Source organism: Epinephelus moara, chromosome 20, assembly GCF_006386435.1.
Source record: "Epinephelus moara isolate mb chromosome 20, YSFRI_EMoa_1.0, whole genome shotgun sequence".
NCBI classification, from domain to species: Eukaryota; Metazoa; Chordata; class Actinopteri; order Perciformes; family Serranidae; genus Epinephelus; species Epinephelus moara.
The window spans coordinates 3892110-3905833 of NC_065525.1; the positions used below are offsets into that span (position 1 = coordinate 3892110).

At 39.1% G+C, this 13724-nt stretch overlaps 1 protein-coding gene across 1 annotated transcript in view; it reads right to left on the reverse strand.

Annotated features, from left to right (window-relative positions):
• LOC126407378 (anoctamin-1-like) overlaps positions 1-13724 on the reverse strand; it is a 131031-nt gene that overhangs the window by 11095 nt on the left and 106212 nt on the right. The window contains exon 22 of the mRNA XM_050072213.1: positions 2260-2444. Coding sequence (XP_049928170.1) covers positions 2260-2444 — 185 coding nt within the window. The remainder of the gene's footprint in view (positions 1-2259; positions 2445-13724) is intronic.

A 13724-nucleotide genomic window follows, 5' to 3' on the forward strand; every position in this document is an offset into this window, starting at 1 on the left:
AGTTGTTCTTGTTAGAGTAATATTGCTTGATCAAACCTTTTCTAACATGACTGACAACAAAATAAGTGAATATGTATAATACGCGCTTGGATCGGATTGGTATCGGTATCGGCCAAAACTCAAGGCTGTAATATCGGCATCGGATCGGAAGTGAAAAAGCTGGATCGGGACATCCCTAGCAGTCATATTTCTAAATATTTGCAGATGTGACTTAAGTGGATGGAAGCACATGCTCTCCTTGTGTAAATTAACACCACAAAGTCCCGCTAGTTTTAGATGTATTGGTCCCAGAGGGATAAATATTCTCACAGCCAGTTCAACATAGTAACATACAGATATACACACCAACAGATAAACATATAGCAACAGATAGCAACATATGGATAGCAACATGCACATGACAGCATACAGAAATAGACAGTACACAAAATGTTAATTTGTGCATTCATTCAATGATCCCAGCTCACAGTGTCAGTGAGGCAGATTGTTCAGAGCTGCTACAGCTGAAAGGAGCTTTTCTCTTTTTAAGAGTCCTGTATGTCTGGCCAGATGAGAGGAATGCGAAGTGTTGTTTTAGGGGGTGATCAGTGTTATTTGGTATTGTGAGTGGTAGGTGTGTGATGGCTCTGAGGTGGGAGACTGGGTGAGAAAAGGCAGATGATTATGGAGGCAGTGAGTGTGATGCTGGTAAATTTGTTTTTGTTGGAGATGGTTAACATGGGGAAGAAACAGTTGGAACAGTACAGCAGGATGGGTTGCATTATTCTTATGTAAAGCATCAACAGTAGTAGGGGATACAAAATGGCTTGTAAACCTATAAGATCCTTTGCAACATCAATCAATCCATGATCTGTAATCACTTATCCTTTACAGGGGGTGCTGGAGTCGATCCCAGCTGATCCCTGGACAGGTCACCAGACAATCACAGGGCTGACACACAGAGACATACAACCATTCACACTCACATTCACACCTACAGGCAATTTAGAGTCACCAATTAACCTAATCAGCATGTCTTTAGGCTGTGGGAGGAAGCTGGAGAACCTGGAGAAAACACACAAAGAATATGCAAACTCCACACAGAACAGCTCCAGCCAGCCAGAGGGATCAAACCTGTGCAGTGCATTGTGAGGTACCTGAGTGCTGCCCTCCTTTGTACCAGGTAAGGGTAATATTAAAGTGAGGTCATACATCTATGTATGATGAATTGTTTACACTTGAGATTAGGGGGTTGCAGAAAACTTTATTTACACATCATTCATTAAAAGTGAGTAACACCACTCATGGTAGCCCTCAAATAATTTCAGTAAATTCTTAATCCCAATCCCAATTCGTCAAATTCTGCCGCTTTGTCAGTGAACTCAAACATCAAATTACCATGTGCCAGGTATCCTCCTGCATCGGCTTTGGATGATCATGGATGGCATCTCAATTGACACTTGTTAGATGAATTGTGTCTTTTTAAAATATGTTTCAGTTTTCACAAGAAATGTACACTTTCTGCTTGTTCCATGCATACAGTAATGAAATAAACTTACTACATAGGCAAAACTGCTTTCAAGTTTATGTCCTTAAATTTAGGCAACAAAAACACGTGGTTATATTTATAATAGAACACCATGGTTTTCAAAATAACTCCGCTGACTTTTGGTTTGCCTCCCACCCACCCTATAGCGACTTTCTTGCTCTTTCTCTGCATTTCATACCGCCATGAAGAGTGTCTCGGTGCATCAGTTTCTGACACCGACATCCGCTGACAAAGCAGTGGTATTTGATGAGTTTGGTTTTGGCCAGCAGCGTCAGAAATAGACACTACCTGGTGAGAATCATACCGCCGCGGAAGGTTCCTTTGTATGTTGGTATCTGATGCTGAAATTACTGGCAAAGCTGCAGTATTTGACAAGTTGGGATTGAGAATAGGCTGATAATTTAAATTTAACAGGACTTTGTTTCTGCTGAATGGTTTCAACTAGCTGTGATTAACTCAAACAAGGTTAGTACACAGCAGTATTTATTACCTGAGAAATGATCATTAAGCAGTGGTGATAATGTGTGCATCTTTGTAAATGCGCTGAATATTCAATTCTTGTTCTCTAGTCTTATTGAACAGTCATATTTTACCATTGATCTTCTTACCATTGGTCTCACTGGATTCATTTTACCAAGTAACACATTTCAACAGTGCTGTATCAATGTTAAAAATGCTAAAAATGGTTTTATCATGACATTGACAATTATGAAATGAGACTGATTTCCCACCTGCACATCTCAACAGGGTAGCCGAGGTACAACGGATCCATGGTTTCTTTGCCTTCCTGGAAGTGGCTGACATTAAAGTAGGACAGCGTATGGTTGACAAATCCATGCATGGAGCCATCAGGACTGTACATGTACTGGTAGACCATTCGAGGGATGAAGTCTGAAGTGAAGGAGATGACAAATGCCTGGGAATCGTGGTTGGGAAGATGGTGGTGGTGGTGGGGGATTCAGAGATTAGGAGCAGAAATGTGAGTTAGAATGAGTGAACAAGACAGTGTGGAATGAAACAACATACAGACAGTACATTTACACGCGCAGTTAAGTCGAGCTATGGTTATATCTGAATTAAAATGATTAATCATTATTATTATTAACTATTATAATAGTTAAATTTGAAGAATTTCCCTCAAGGTGTTCTTGAGATATCATGCTCACAAGTATGACAAGGACGCAAGGTCAAATTAACCTTGACCTTTGACAACTGAAATCAAAAATTCATTTTTGAGTCCAAGTAAACATCTATGCCAAATCTAATAGAAATTTGAATACGAAGTGTTCTTGAGATATTATGTCCACAAAAAATGGCACAGACATAAGTACATATGGACAATCAGAAAACAAAATGCCTCCAGCCATGGATGTTGCTGGTGAAGAGGCATAAAAATTGTTGCTTTTGTGTGCGCCACTGCTCATAAGGTGTACATTTTAATAAACAGAATAGACAGTCTTTATAGGTCTAGTTATTAATGATTAAATGCATCATAGCCCACAGGAGCTCTCAACTTCATTTTGCATTACATCTTAGCAGAACGTAAAACAACAGTAAAATGAAAATGTTCTAATGTAATTCAAGTTCAGCATCACGCCTTGCTGACTCTTCTACTAATGTGTGAATTTAAAATAATCATGCTGAATGTCGCTTTTAAAAACAACTTCCAACACACTTTCAAATCCTCAGATTTTCCTGACTTGGCCTTCAACGAAAACAGAACTAGTTCAAACAATAACACCGAATTAAAACGGAAGTCTAAACATAACACCAATCAGAAACCATGCTGCCTGACCTTCAGCTGTTTTTCAATCATGACAACAAACAAGCACTAACCCCAAAGAGTGCTGAAGTCACGATGTCATGCGCAGGTTAGCCTATGTTCCATTAGCTTCAGTAACCCAATGCAATCCATGACTCGGCATTTTAACCATCAGTGACTTTGAAAAAAAAAAGTGACTACTGCTCTTATTTTAATAAAACAAAATGGCAGTGAAACAAAGATTACTATATTTGCATGCAACTACAGCTCCCATTAAATGTACCAATGCTCAGTACAGGTACTTGTGTCATCCCAACCTTTCAGCTGTATCCTCTGCAATCTTAGAACGTTCTAAAATGTTGGACTGAATATCAGCTGTGCGAGCAGCATGACATTATCTGCTGCAATGGTCGGTTGGTCACACCACCATTTTGGCCCAGATTGAAATATCCCAAGAACTGCTGGATGGATTGCCATAAAATTTTATGCAGACCTTCATGCTCCCAATGGGACAAATGGTGAAAGAAGTATACAGATTGTTAATGCAGTAGCAATACTACGATAAAATGATACTCAATCAAAAGTACAACCCCTATTCAAAAACAAAGGTAATAGTAATTAAGTGTTAGCAGCAACAGTACTAAAAATGCAATTAACAAAAATGTAAGCAGCATTTTAATGTTGTCAAGGTAGAGCTGATTATAAAGTTTTTATATGGTTAGGTAGTTTAATATTTAACAATGTATATTCAATAAATTAATTATTTATACATATAAAATTGATTTCAATGATTTATTAAAGTAACTAGGTCATCAGATAAATGCAGTGCAGTGAAAAGTACAATATTTATCTCTAAAATATAATGGAGTAGAAGCATAGAAGTACTTTTGTCACATGGTGGGAGTAATGGTTTTATTGTTTATTATAATCTATTTATTTTTCATACTGTGCTGTTTATATTGTTTGCTGTGGTTATCTTATATTGCATTATCTGACATATTGTTTTAAATTATGTTATGTCAGTGTTTGGTCTTATTTGGGGCAGCAGAAGTTCAGTCCCTCTGGACTTGAAATGGGAGGGTCGCTGGCTCAAGTCCCTATCCGGACTAAATATGGAGTATGGACTGGTAGATGGAGAGGTGCCAGTTTGCCTCCTGGGCACTGCCAAGGTGCCCTTGAGCAAGGTACCAACCCCCAACTGCTTGGGGTGCCTGTCCAGACCCTTATTTTGACATTTCTCCATTTAATGCATGTGTAGATCTTGTTTGTGCATGTGTGTGTATTTCAGGCCTGTGTGTATATGACAACAGAGTGAAAAAACTGAATTACCCCTCTGAGATTAATAAAGTATATCTTTAGGGGCCAGGCAGGCAATCCTGCCAAGACCCTCTTGTTTTCCTGCTCGTTCTTTCTTCTTCTTCCGAGGAAATCCTACTTCCCATGCAGGAAAAATCCCCAAACTTTGCACAAAGGTTCAGTCCTATGCCAGATTTGCTCAGCTGCAAACACAAGTCAATAGTCCTGATGGTGGCGCTACAGCAAGTGTCTAAAGTTCAAAACTTTGAAAATTTGGACTACCGGTGGAGCGAGACGACAAGATGGCTGCATGATCTTGAGCTCCCGATGGCAAGTTAGAATTAGCTCCCCTAAATTCACTAATTGTTAAGCAATTCATAGTAATTTTACTTTGGAATGAACAGGGGAGTAACAACTAGAAGTCAAACGAAACGTGACACACAAGAAAGGAAGAAAACACCGGAGATGGATGACGCTCAGCGCTCTAACGACAGCTCTGCAGAAAACATGTGCTCAGTGCTTCAAAGTATCAGTAAGGAAATACGCGACTTCAGGGCTGAGCATAAAGCGGACCTACACAATCTCAAAGAAGAACTCAAGGAAGATATGAAAAATGAACTCAAAGATCTGAAGCAGGAAATTTACCAAAAACTTTCTGCTAACTCCGCTAGGATCCAGGCCCATGAAACCAGGCTGAATGAAGCAGAAGCATGGATCAACGAGACCAAATTGGCTAACATGGCTATGAAGGAGGCACTCATTAAGTCCATGGAAACACAGAAAGCCATGCAGGAGAAGTTGACAGATCTGGAGGGACGATCTAGGCAGAACAACATTCGCATTTATGGCGTACCCGAAGGGAAAGAAGGCAACTCCGTGTCTGACTTCGTGGAGCAACTTCTGAAAAGTGAACTTGCACTGACAGCGGACACTAGCTTACAGATTCAGCGCGCCCACAGAGCTCTAGCTCGCAAACCAGAGCGGAACGAGCCACCCAGGTCCATAGTGGTAAATTTTCTGGAGTTTAATACCAAAGAAGCAGTACTGAAAAAAGCCTGGGGAAAGAAAATAATGATTGAAGGGCGACGCCTTTCGTTTGACCATGATTATGCCACAGAGGTTATTCAGAAGCGCAAGGCATATACCGGGATAAAGAGACTCCTGAAAGAGAAAGGAATCCGTTTCCAGACTCCGCTGGACAAGATGCGCATTCACTGGGACTTGGGAACACGTACTTACGAGAGTGCACAAGATGCAGCGCAGGAGCTGAGGAAGAGAGGTTACGCGGTGGAGATACCAGGCTGTAGCACCGCAGACCCGAACCGGGAGATGGAGCAGCTTCTTCGGGCCTCGACATGGCAGCGAGCCGCCGGAGATAGGAGCACAGAAGACACTGCGCGCCGTGCGAGGGAAAAATTACAGGAATTTGAGCGGAACACCTCCAACTAATCTTAATTCTTTACTTTGTCACGGTATGTGAAATTTACTTGGCCCCTTAGTGAAACCAGCTGTGAGAAGTTAACGTTTAAATGACTATTACATCACTTCTGCCCGTGATGTGAGCCTTAAATCATTATACATGGGTGGTTTGGTAGGGCAGCTATTTTATTCTTTATTCATTTATTTTTTATTTTTAAGCTGGTATATGGGGCCAAAACATTTAAGACCAATGCTGAAGACTTAATTTGGAACACAAAATAAATGCTATTGGATGACGTTGGAATACTAGGATGTGTGAAATGGCGTGTTTCACCTCTAGTGAGGGGCCCCCCTGGAGGAGGATCTCCCCTCTACCTACCAACAGGGACTCAGGGTGGCGAAGAATCACCCTAACTTGGGAGTTAACTGTTTTTTCTTTGTTTTTTTTTCAGTTAGCACACGTTGTCCAGATGTTCAGGTCTGTGCAGTTTTAAATTCTCTGGAGGTTAATAAATGTAACACAGGATTGGATCATTTAAATGCCATATAATAACATAAAACTGGTGTCACTTAATGTAAATGGGATGAATAATCCAGTTAAGAGGAGCAAGGTCCTGGCTAGGTTGAAAAAAGAAAAGGCTCAAGTACTATTTTTACAAGAAACTCACCTGCCTCAACAAGAACATGAAAAGCTAAAACGCTTTGGTTTTAGGAATACATTTTACAGTTCCTACAAACCTAGCCAGAAGAGGGGAGTGGCTATCCTTATCACAAATGCAGTTCAATTTGAATGTCTTAAAGAAGTTAGGGACAATGAGGGGAGATTTGTATTAATTAAAGGAAAGCTAGAAAACAGAATGGTGACACTGATCAATGTATACGCCCCCCCAGAGACTACCAAATGTTTTTTTCAAAACTCTGTTTGACACTATTGCTATAGAAACTGAAGGTATTTTGATATGTGGGGGAGACTATAATGTGGTCATGAACCATAAATTGGATACAACAAGCCCCAAAAGAAGCAAGATGCATCTAACCAAGTTTATTAATACATCAGTTAAGGAAATGGGACTAATTGATGTGTGGAGAGAACTTCACCCACTAGAAAGGGATTATACACACTATTCAGTACCTCATTCTGTCTACTCCAGAATCGACTACTTTTTAATTAATACAAGTTAAAGTCACAGGGTCACAGAGTGTAAAATCGGGATGGCAGATGTATCAGATCACAGTGGGATCAGCTTGACAATACACTTGAATAATAGGAAAATAAATACTGTATGGAGGCTAAATGTGGGCATTTTGAACAACAAGGCAAATGTGGATCAGATAAGAGAAGAAATAAAAAGGTACATAGAAGAGAATGATAATGGGGAGGTGAACCCTGCAATATTGTGGGACGGTATGAAGGCAGTTATTCGTGGGAAACTAATCGCTTTGACAACATCACAAAAAAAGACTCGGCTAGCTATATATAAATACAAAGTAGAAATACTGCAAGAACTGGAGAAGAAACATAAAAATACAGAAAATCAGTCTGTATTACAACAAATAAAGAAGGCAAGGGAAGAGATAAATGAGATACTCAGGTCAGATGTAGACCAGGTAGCGATGGGTTTCCATCGGAATGGTACAAGGCCTTTCAGAAGGAGCTAACACCTTTGCTTCTGTCCTGTTTTAACTGGACTCTTAACGAGGGCGGGGACCCCCCATCGTGGAAGGAAGCAATTATTACCGTTCTACTTAAAGAAGGCAAAGACAAAGAAGAATGCAAAAACTATAGGCCGATTTCACTTTTAAATGTAGATTACAAACTATTTACATCAATTATTTGCAAAAGATTTGAGGCCCTCATACCAGATTTGATTGATGAAGATCAAACTGGGTTTATTAAAGGACGCCAAACACACGATAATATTAGAAGAACCCTCCATATTTTAGACAATGCTCAAAAAAGTGGTACAAGTACAATTCTGGTTAGTTTGGACGCCGAAAAGGCATTTGATAGTGTTAGTTGGTTATTCTTGTATGAGGTACTAAAGAGATTTGGCTTCAATGAAAATGTAATCCGATGTATTAAAACTATTTATCAAGAGCCCACAGCTAAGATCAAAATGGAAGCCTGTCCAATATGATTCGGTTGGAGAGAGGGACAAGACGAGGTTGTTGTCTGTCTCCTACTCTTTTCGCTTTATATGTCGAGCCTTTACCACAGGCAATAAGGCAGAGTGAGGAACTGCAGGGTGTCAATGTAGGGGGGACGGAACATATCATTGGCCTTTTCGCGGATGATGTCATTATTTTTCTTGAACAACCGGATATATGTTTCCCACACCTAGTCATTATTTTTCTTGAACAACCGGATATATGTTTCCCACACCTAACTAATGTCTCTACTGGAAACGTATGAATATTATTCAGGGTATAAACTGAATATAGCAAAAACACAAATTCTTTCATTAAATTATTCTCCATCCCGACAAATAAGAGATGCATATAATTTGAAATGGAATTCTAAAACCATGAAGTATCTTGGTGTAACTCTGACTAAAACACTTGCCGACATGTTTGAAAACAATTATAACGAAATTGATAAAAACATTCAAAAAGATATTGAAAGGTGGTCCACCCTTCCGTTAGACTTCAGTGCTAGAATACAGACGGTAAAAATGAATATTCTACCTAAATTGCTATATTTATTTCAAGCTCTTCCAATTAATATCCCCCAAAACAAATTTATAGCCTGGGACAAGATGATTTCTAGATTCATTTGGAATAGTAAAAAACCAAGAATAAAATTTACGACACTTCAACTACCTAAAAGTAAGGGTGGAATGGCTTTGCCTAACCTTACAGAATATTTTTATGCAGCTCAACTGTTGGTGTAGACCTGACTATGAGTCTAAATGGAAAGAAATGGAAAGGGAAATACAGGGCTATCAGACCCAGATATTGGTGGGGGATAAACATTTGATTGGTGCTTTGAGACATGCTATGAACCCAATAGTAGCATTTACACTAGAAATATGGAGCGTTGTAGTAAGAAAATACAAACTTAAGAGGGACATATGCATTCTGAGGTGGTTCGCGTACGATACAAAGTTTAAGCCAGGGACGTATGATCCAGTATTCAAAGAATGGGCACAAAAGGGTATGACAGCAATATGTACGGTTTCGGAAGGTGGAGAATTTCTAAGCTTCCAAGATCTAAAGACAAAGTACAGCCTCGAAAACAAAGATTTCTATAGATACATGCAGTTAAGAGATTATTTCACAAAAGAGGTAAGGTCAGTTGAAACTATAAATAAGGTGATAGAAGTCATTATGGATTCATACAAACGGAAGGGGTCTCGGCCCATCTCTGCTTTCTATCGAGCTTTGAGTGAGAGCAGGGGGGGATCAACACTCTATATAAAAGCAAAATGGGAAGCAGAACTAAAGATCCAAATACAAGAGGAGGAATGGTACCACATGTGCGAGACACAATGTACATCTACAAATTCACTGATATGGAGGGAGTTCTGCTGGAAAAACCTAACTCGCTATTTTATAACACCAAAAATAAAATCTAGGCAACTCGCTATACAACAAAACTGCTGGAGACTATGTGGAAGTGTGGAGGCAGACCATGCACACATCTTCTGGAACTGTACAAAAATGAGGATATACTGGAAAAATGTTAATGTAGTTGTAAAAAATGTCTTGGGATATGAAATCCCAAATACTTGTCCAGTGATGTATCTTGGGAATATTGAGAAGGTCGTAATGAAAGAAGGTCTGTACTTGACTAAAATATTACTCGCAGCAAGTAAGAAAGCAGTCACAAGAAACTGGCTCAATGTAAATATCCCAAAACAGGAACAGTGGTTGGAAATTGTCCAGGAAATCTTTGTTATGGAAAAACTGACATGAAAAGAACTGGGAAAAATGGAACATTTATATGAGACGTGACACCAACTGAACAAATGCCAAATGGAACAGTGGACTCAATAGTGGCTCATCTCCAGACAGTTTGTTAGTGTTTTTACTATTGTTATTTTAATTTGTATCTTGTTTGCTGTATTGTACGACGGAGTATTAGGGCCACATTGAAGAAAAAAAAAATCGGAGATTTCGAGAATAAAGTCGAAATATTACGAGAAAAAACTCGTAATATTTTGAGAATAAAGTCATAACTGAGAAAAAGTCATAATATTACGAGAATAAAGTCGAAATATTATGAGATTAAAGTCGTAATATTTCGAGAATAAAGTCATAACTGAGAAAAAGTCATAATATTACGAGAATAAAGTCGAAATATTATGAGATTAAAGTCGTAATATTTCGAGAATAAAGTCATAACTGAGAAAAAGTCATAATATTACGAGAATAAAGTCGTAATATTATGAGATTAAAGTCGTAATATTTCGAGAATAAAGTCATAGCTGAGAAAAAGTCATAATATTACGAGAATAAAGTCGTAATATTATGAGATTAAAGTCGTAATTTAACGAGATTAAAGTCATAATATTACAAGAATAAAGTCGTAGTTTTTAAGGAAATAACCAACAACAAACAGAATATCAGATTGTCTTTCATGCCGTTGTAAGTAGCCTAATAATTAGGTTCGGGAACCGGCACCGTGCCGGTTCTGTGTCAGTCGAAACTCCGGGCCCAGCTCTGCCACTGATTGGCCAGTCTGACATTCTTCATAATACATAAAGAACGTTAGTGAAACACAAATAGGTCTAACAGAAACATGCGTTTGTTTGGGGACAAGTTAGTGGTCACGTTACTCGTTCCACAGGTGAAGGACCCCGGACACATAGCCTACAGTAAATACACTGGTTGTTAGTAACTTTTAACATACGTGAGTCTTTGTGACTCTTGGCTCTTGTCCCCTAACTAACGCTTGTTTCTGTTTCACTAACAATATTTTCACCCCATTAAGTCACATCCCATTATTTCCTCTGTAAACCTAACGTTACAGCAGCCTACAAGCATGCTGTGTCAATAAATCAGCTCAGACACTGTTAGAAATGTAGTATTTAGCCTAACAACATCATGCTGCAGCAGTAATAACGTCAGCTTTAGTCAAATGGCTCTAGCTCTCCCGGTAAATGTCATAAACTCTGGACACATTTTCCTTGTGTGTTGACATGATAATGGCCGCGTTTCCCAGATCGCTCTTAACTTAAGAAGATCTTTCACTAAGAAGCAGTTGTAAGATCGAGCTGACCCACTCTTAACACTCTTCTTAGCCACCAAATGCTCACAGATCCAGCCGCAGCAGGCACATTAATCTCATAATATTTCGACTTTATTCTCGTAATATTATGACTTTTTCTCAGTTATGACTTGATTCTCGAAATATTACGAGTTTTTTCTCGTAATATTTCGACTTTATTCTCGACATCTCCGATTTTTTTTTTCTTCAATGTGGCCCTAATACTCCGTCGTAGTATTGTTTTGTCTATATGCATGTGAAAACTTAATAAAAATTTAAGTTAAAAAAAAAAACTTTGAAAATTCACAACAAATTGACCGTATGTGCTACAGCTTCGCAACTTTCACCAAAATGTAGCCCCAATATTGAAGAAACGTATGTACATTTAAACTTATTGCAAATCATGAAGTCCACCACTGTTTTTTTTCAAAAACTGTAAAACTTCTTAAACCTATCTCCTCCCACAATTTTAGCTCAATTGACACCAAACTTGCTACAGAGCATCTTCAGACTGTCCTACACAAACGTCCTACACACAGATTTTTGATTTATCGAAAATTGAGCCTACAGTGCATCAAGATGTTTGACTGTTAACAGTACTGTAAACATATACTTGCAAAATTTTTGAGACATGGTAGATGATGTTTGGCAAATATCAGAATTTTATATCAAAAACTGAATTTTTGACAGCATTTTGAATTCTGTCCTCATGTGAACCATTGCTGTCAATGGGAATAGAGCATCTTTACACATCAGTTTTTCAATTATGGAGTAAATCAGTCATTGTTAAAAACAAATTAACAACATCTCCATGCTGTCCAGATGCAATATGTGTATTGTGTATTTTCAGATTTTTGTCTTGATAACTGAATTTATGACAACAGTTTGAAATTTGCCTTGACAGCTGCTGTCATCCTGGTGGCTGGCTTAGTCTATTTGTGAAGCCACAGATTAAGTGTCACTTAGCTCAGTCAGATAGAGGATGCTCCTTGGTGTCAGAGGTTGAGAGTTCAAGCCTCAACTGATGCAAAATGTACATTGTAATGGCAACCTTCTTGTTGTCTTCCTATTCTGCCTCTTGTTGCTCAGCCTAAAATTGTCTGGCCCCGACCACTGCTGCGCAGCAGCTATAATCTTCTTCTTCCTCTTACATGCTTTTATTGTAAAATTGCATTTGCTTTTTTTAATTATGTTTTCGTTTCCTACCAGCAGAAGTGACCTGATTAGCGTAAATACCTGCACCTGGGAGCATAACTGCACTATTTTGAATGTTCTGTGGAAAAGAAACAAAGTAGGCCCATGGTTGCTGGATTTGTTACTGCTGCTCCTATATCTCCTGTTTCTCTTACTAGAGCCTTGAGGGACGACAGAGAGACAAGGCGGTCGGCAAGGCCATGCCACAAGGACAGCGTTCCCCAGCACCAATGAATCTGCTCCCCCAAATTAAGTCATTTTGAATTACATGTCATTTGAGACTATTTCAAAGGGGTGGTTTAAATGCCCTTTTAGGACATTTTAATTTATTCTAAGTCTTGGTTGATTTTACCCTGGGTTTTATTTTCATTTATCTTTAAATTACTGTACACAGTGAAACTGATTTTAAATCATCATTATTCCTCCTTTGGTTATCCAGTTTGCTCTCAAGCTGATCAAAAGAATCCTTTTAATTCAAAAGTATTTTAACCCCTTGACCAACCCCCCCTTACACTATAAAATCAAAATAATCAAAGCACAAGTACCTCACAATTGTACTTACGCCTCACAGAGTTGCTAGCATGGCTGTCGACTTTTGTCCTCTCAACTATGTGGCAAAACTGTACAGATATCATTTGCATCTGACAGAGATCTGATCACAGTGTAAACCAAGTACTGCCACCCTGATATGCCTTCAGACTGAGTTCCACACACACTCACACTGTGATTCATGCGACTCCAGTGACCTTCACACACTTTCCATGTGACCTTGTTTACAGATCACATGTCTTAAACTGAGGCATTAGGATAAGTGTTAAAACATCTTGAACTCTACTGCGACACTTTCAGCATGGAACCAGACCTTGGGATAAGTGTGAGTGTCAAAATAATCTCAGGTCTAACTGGATCTTTTTGAGCCTTCAACCACACCTTAAAGTCTTCATCTACAAATGGAACTGGCTCAAGTGTCATCCCGTGACTCAAGGGTGGAGCGCTGGTCACATGATAACTTTCAAGTGACGGGCAGTCAGCACCTACCACAAACCAGTTTACAGCTTATGATCTCTGCTGATACAAAGACAGGAGCCCTTAGGAGAAAGCCTAGAGAGGTGTGATTGACCAGGAGATGGTGGAGAGTTGGAGAAGGATTGAACGACACAGTCAATCTGATGCCAAACAGAATACTGGGTTAAAGGGTCACCCACACTCATATATAACAAAGCTGCTAACATTGTGTTGAGAATATGTTGTCACATGTACTGCTACAGACTGCTATAGCTTTGAATTCAGCCTGACACTGTGACATTGTGGTTGTG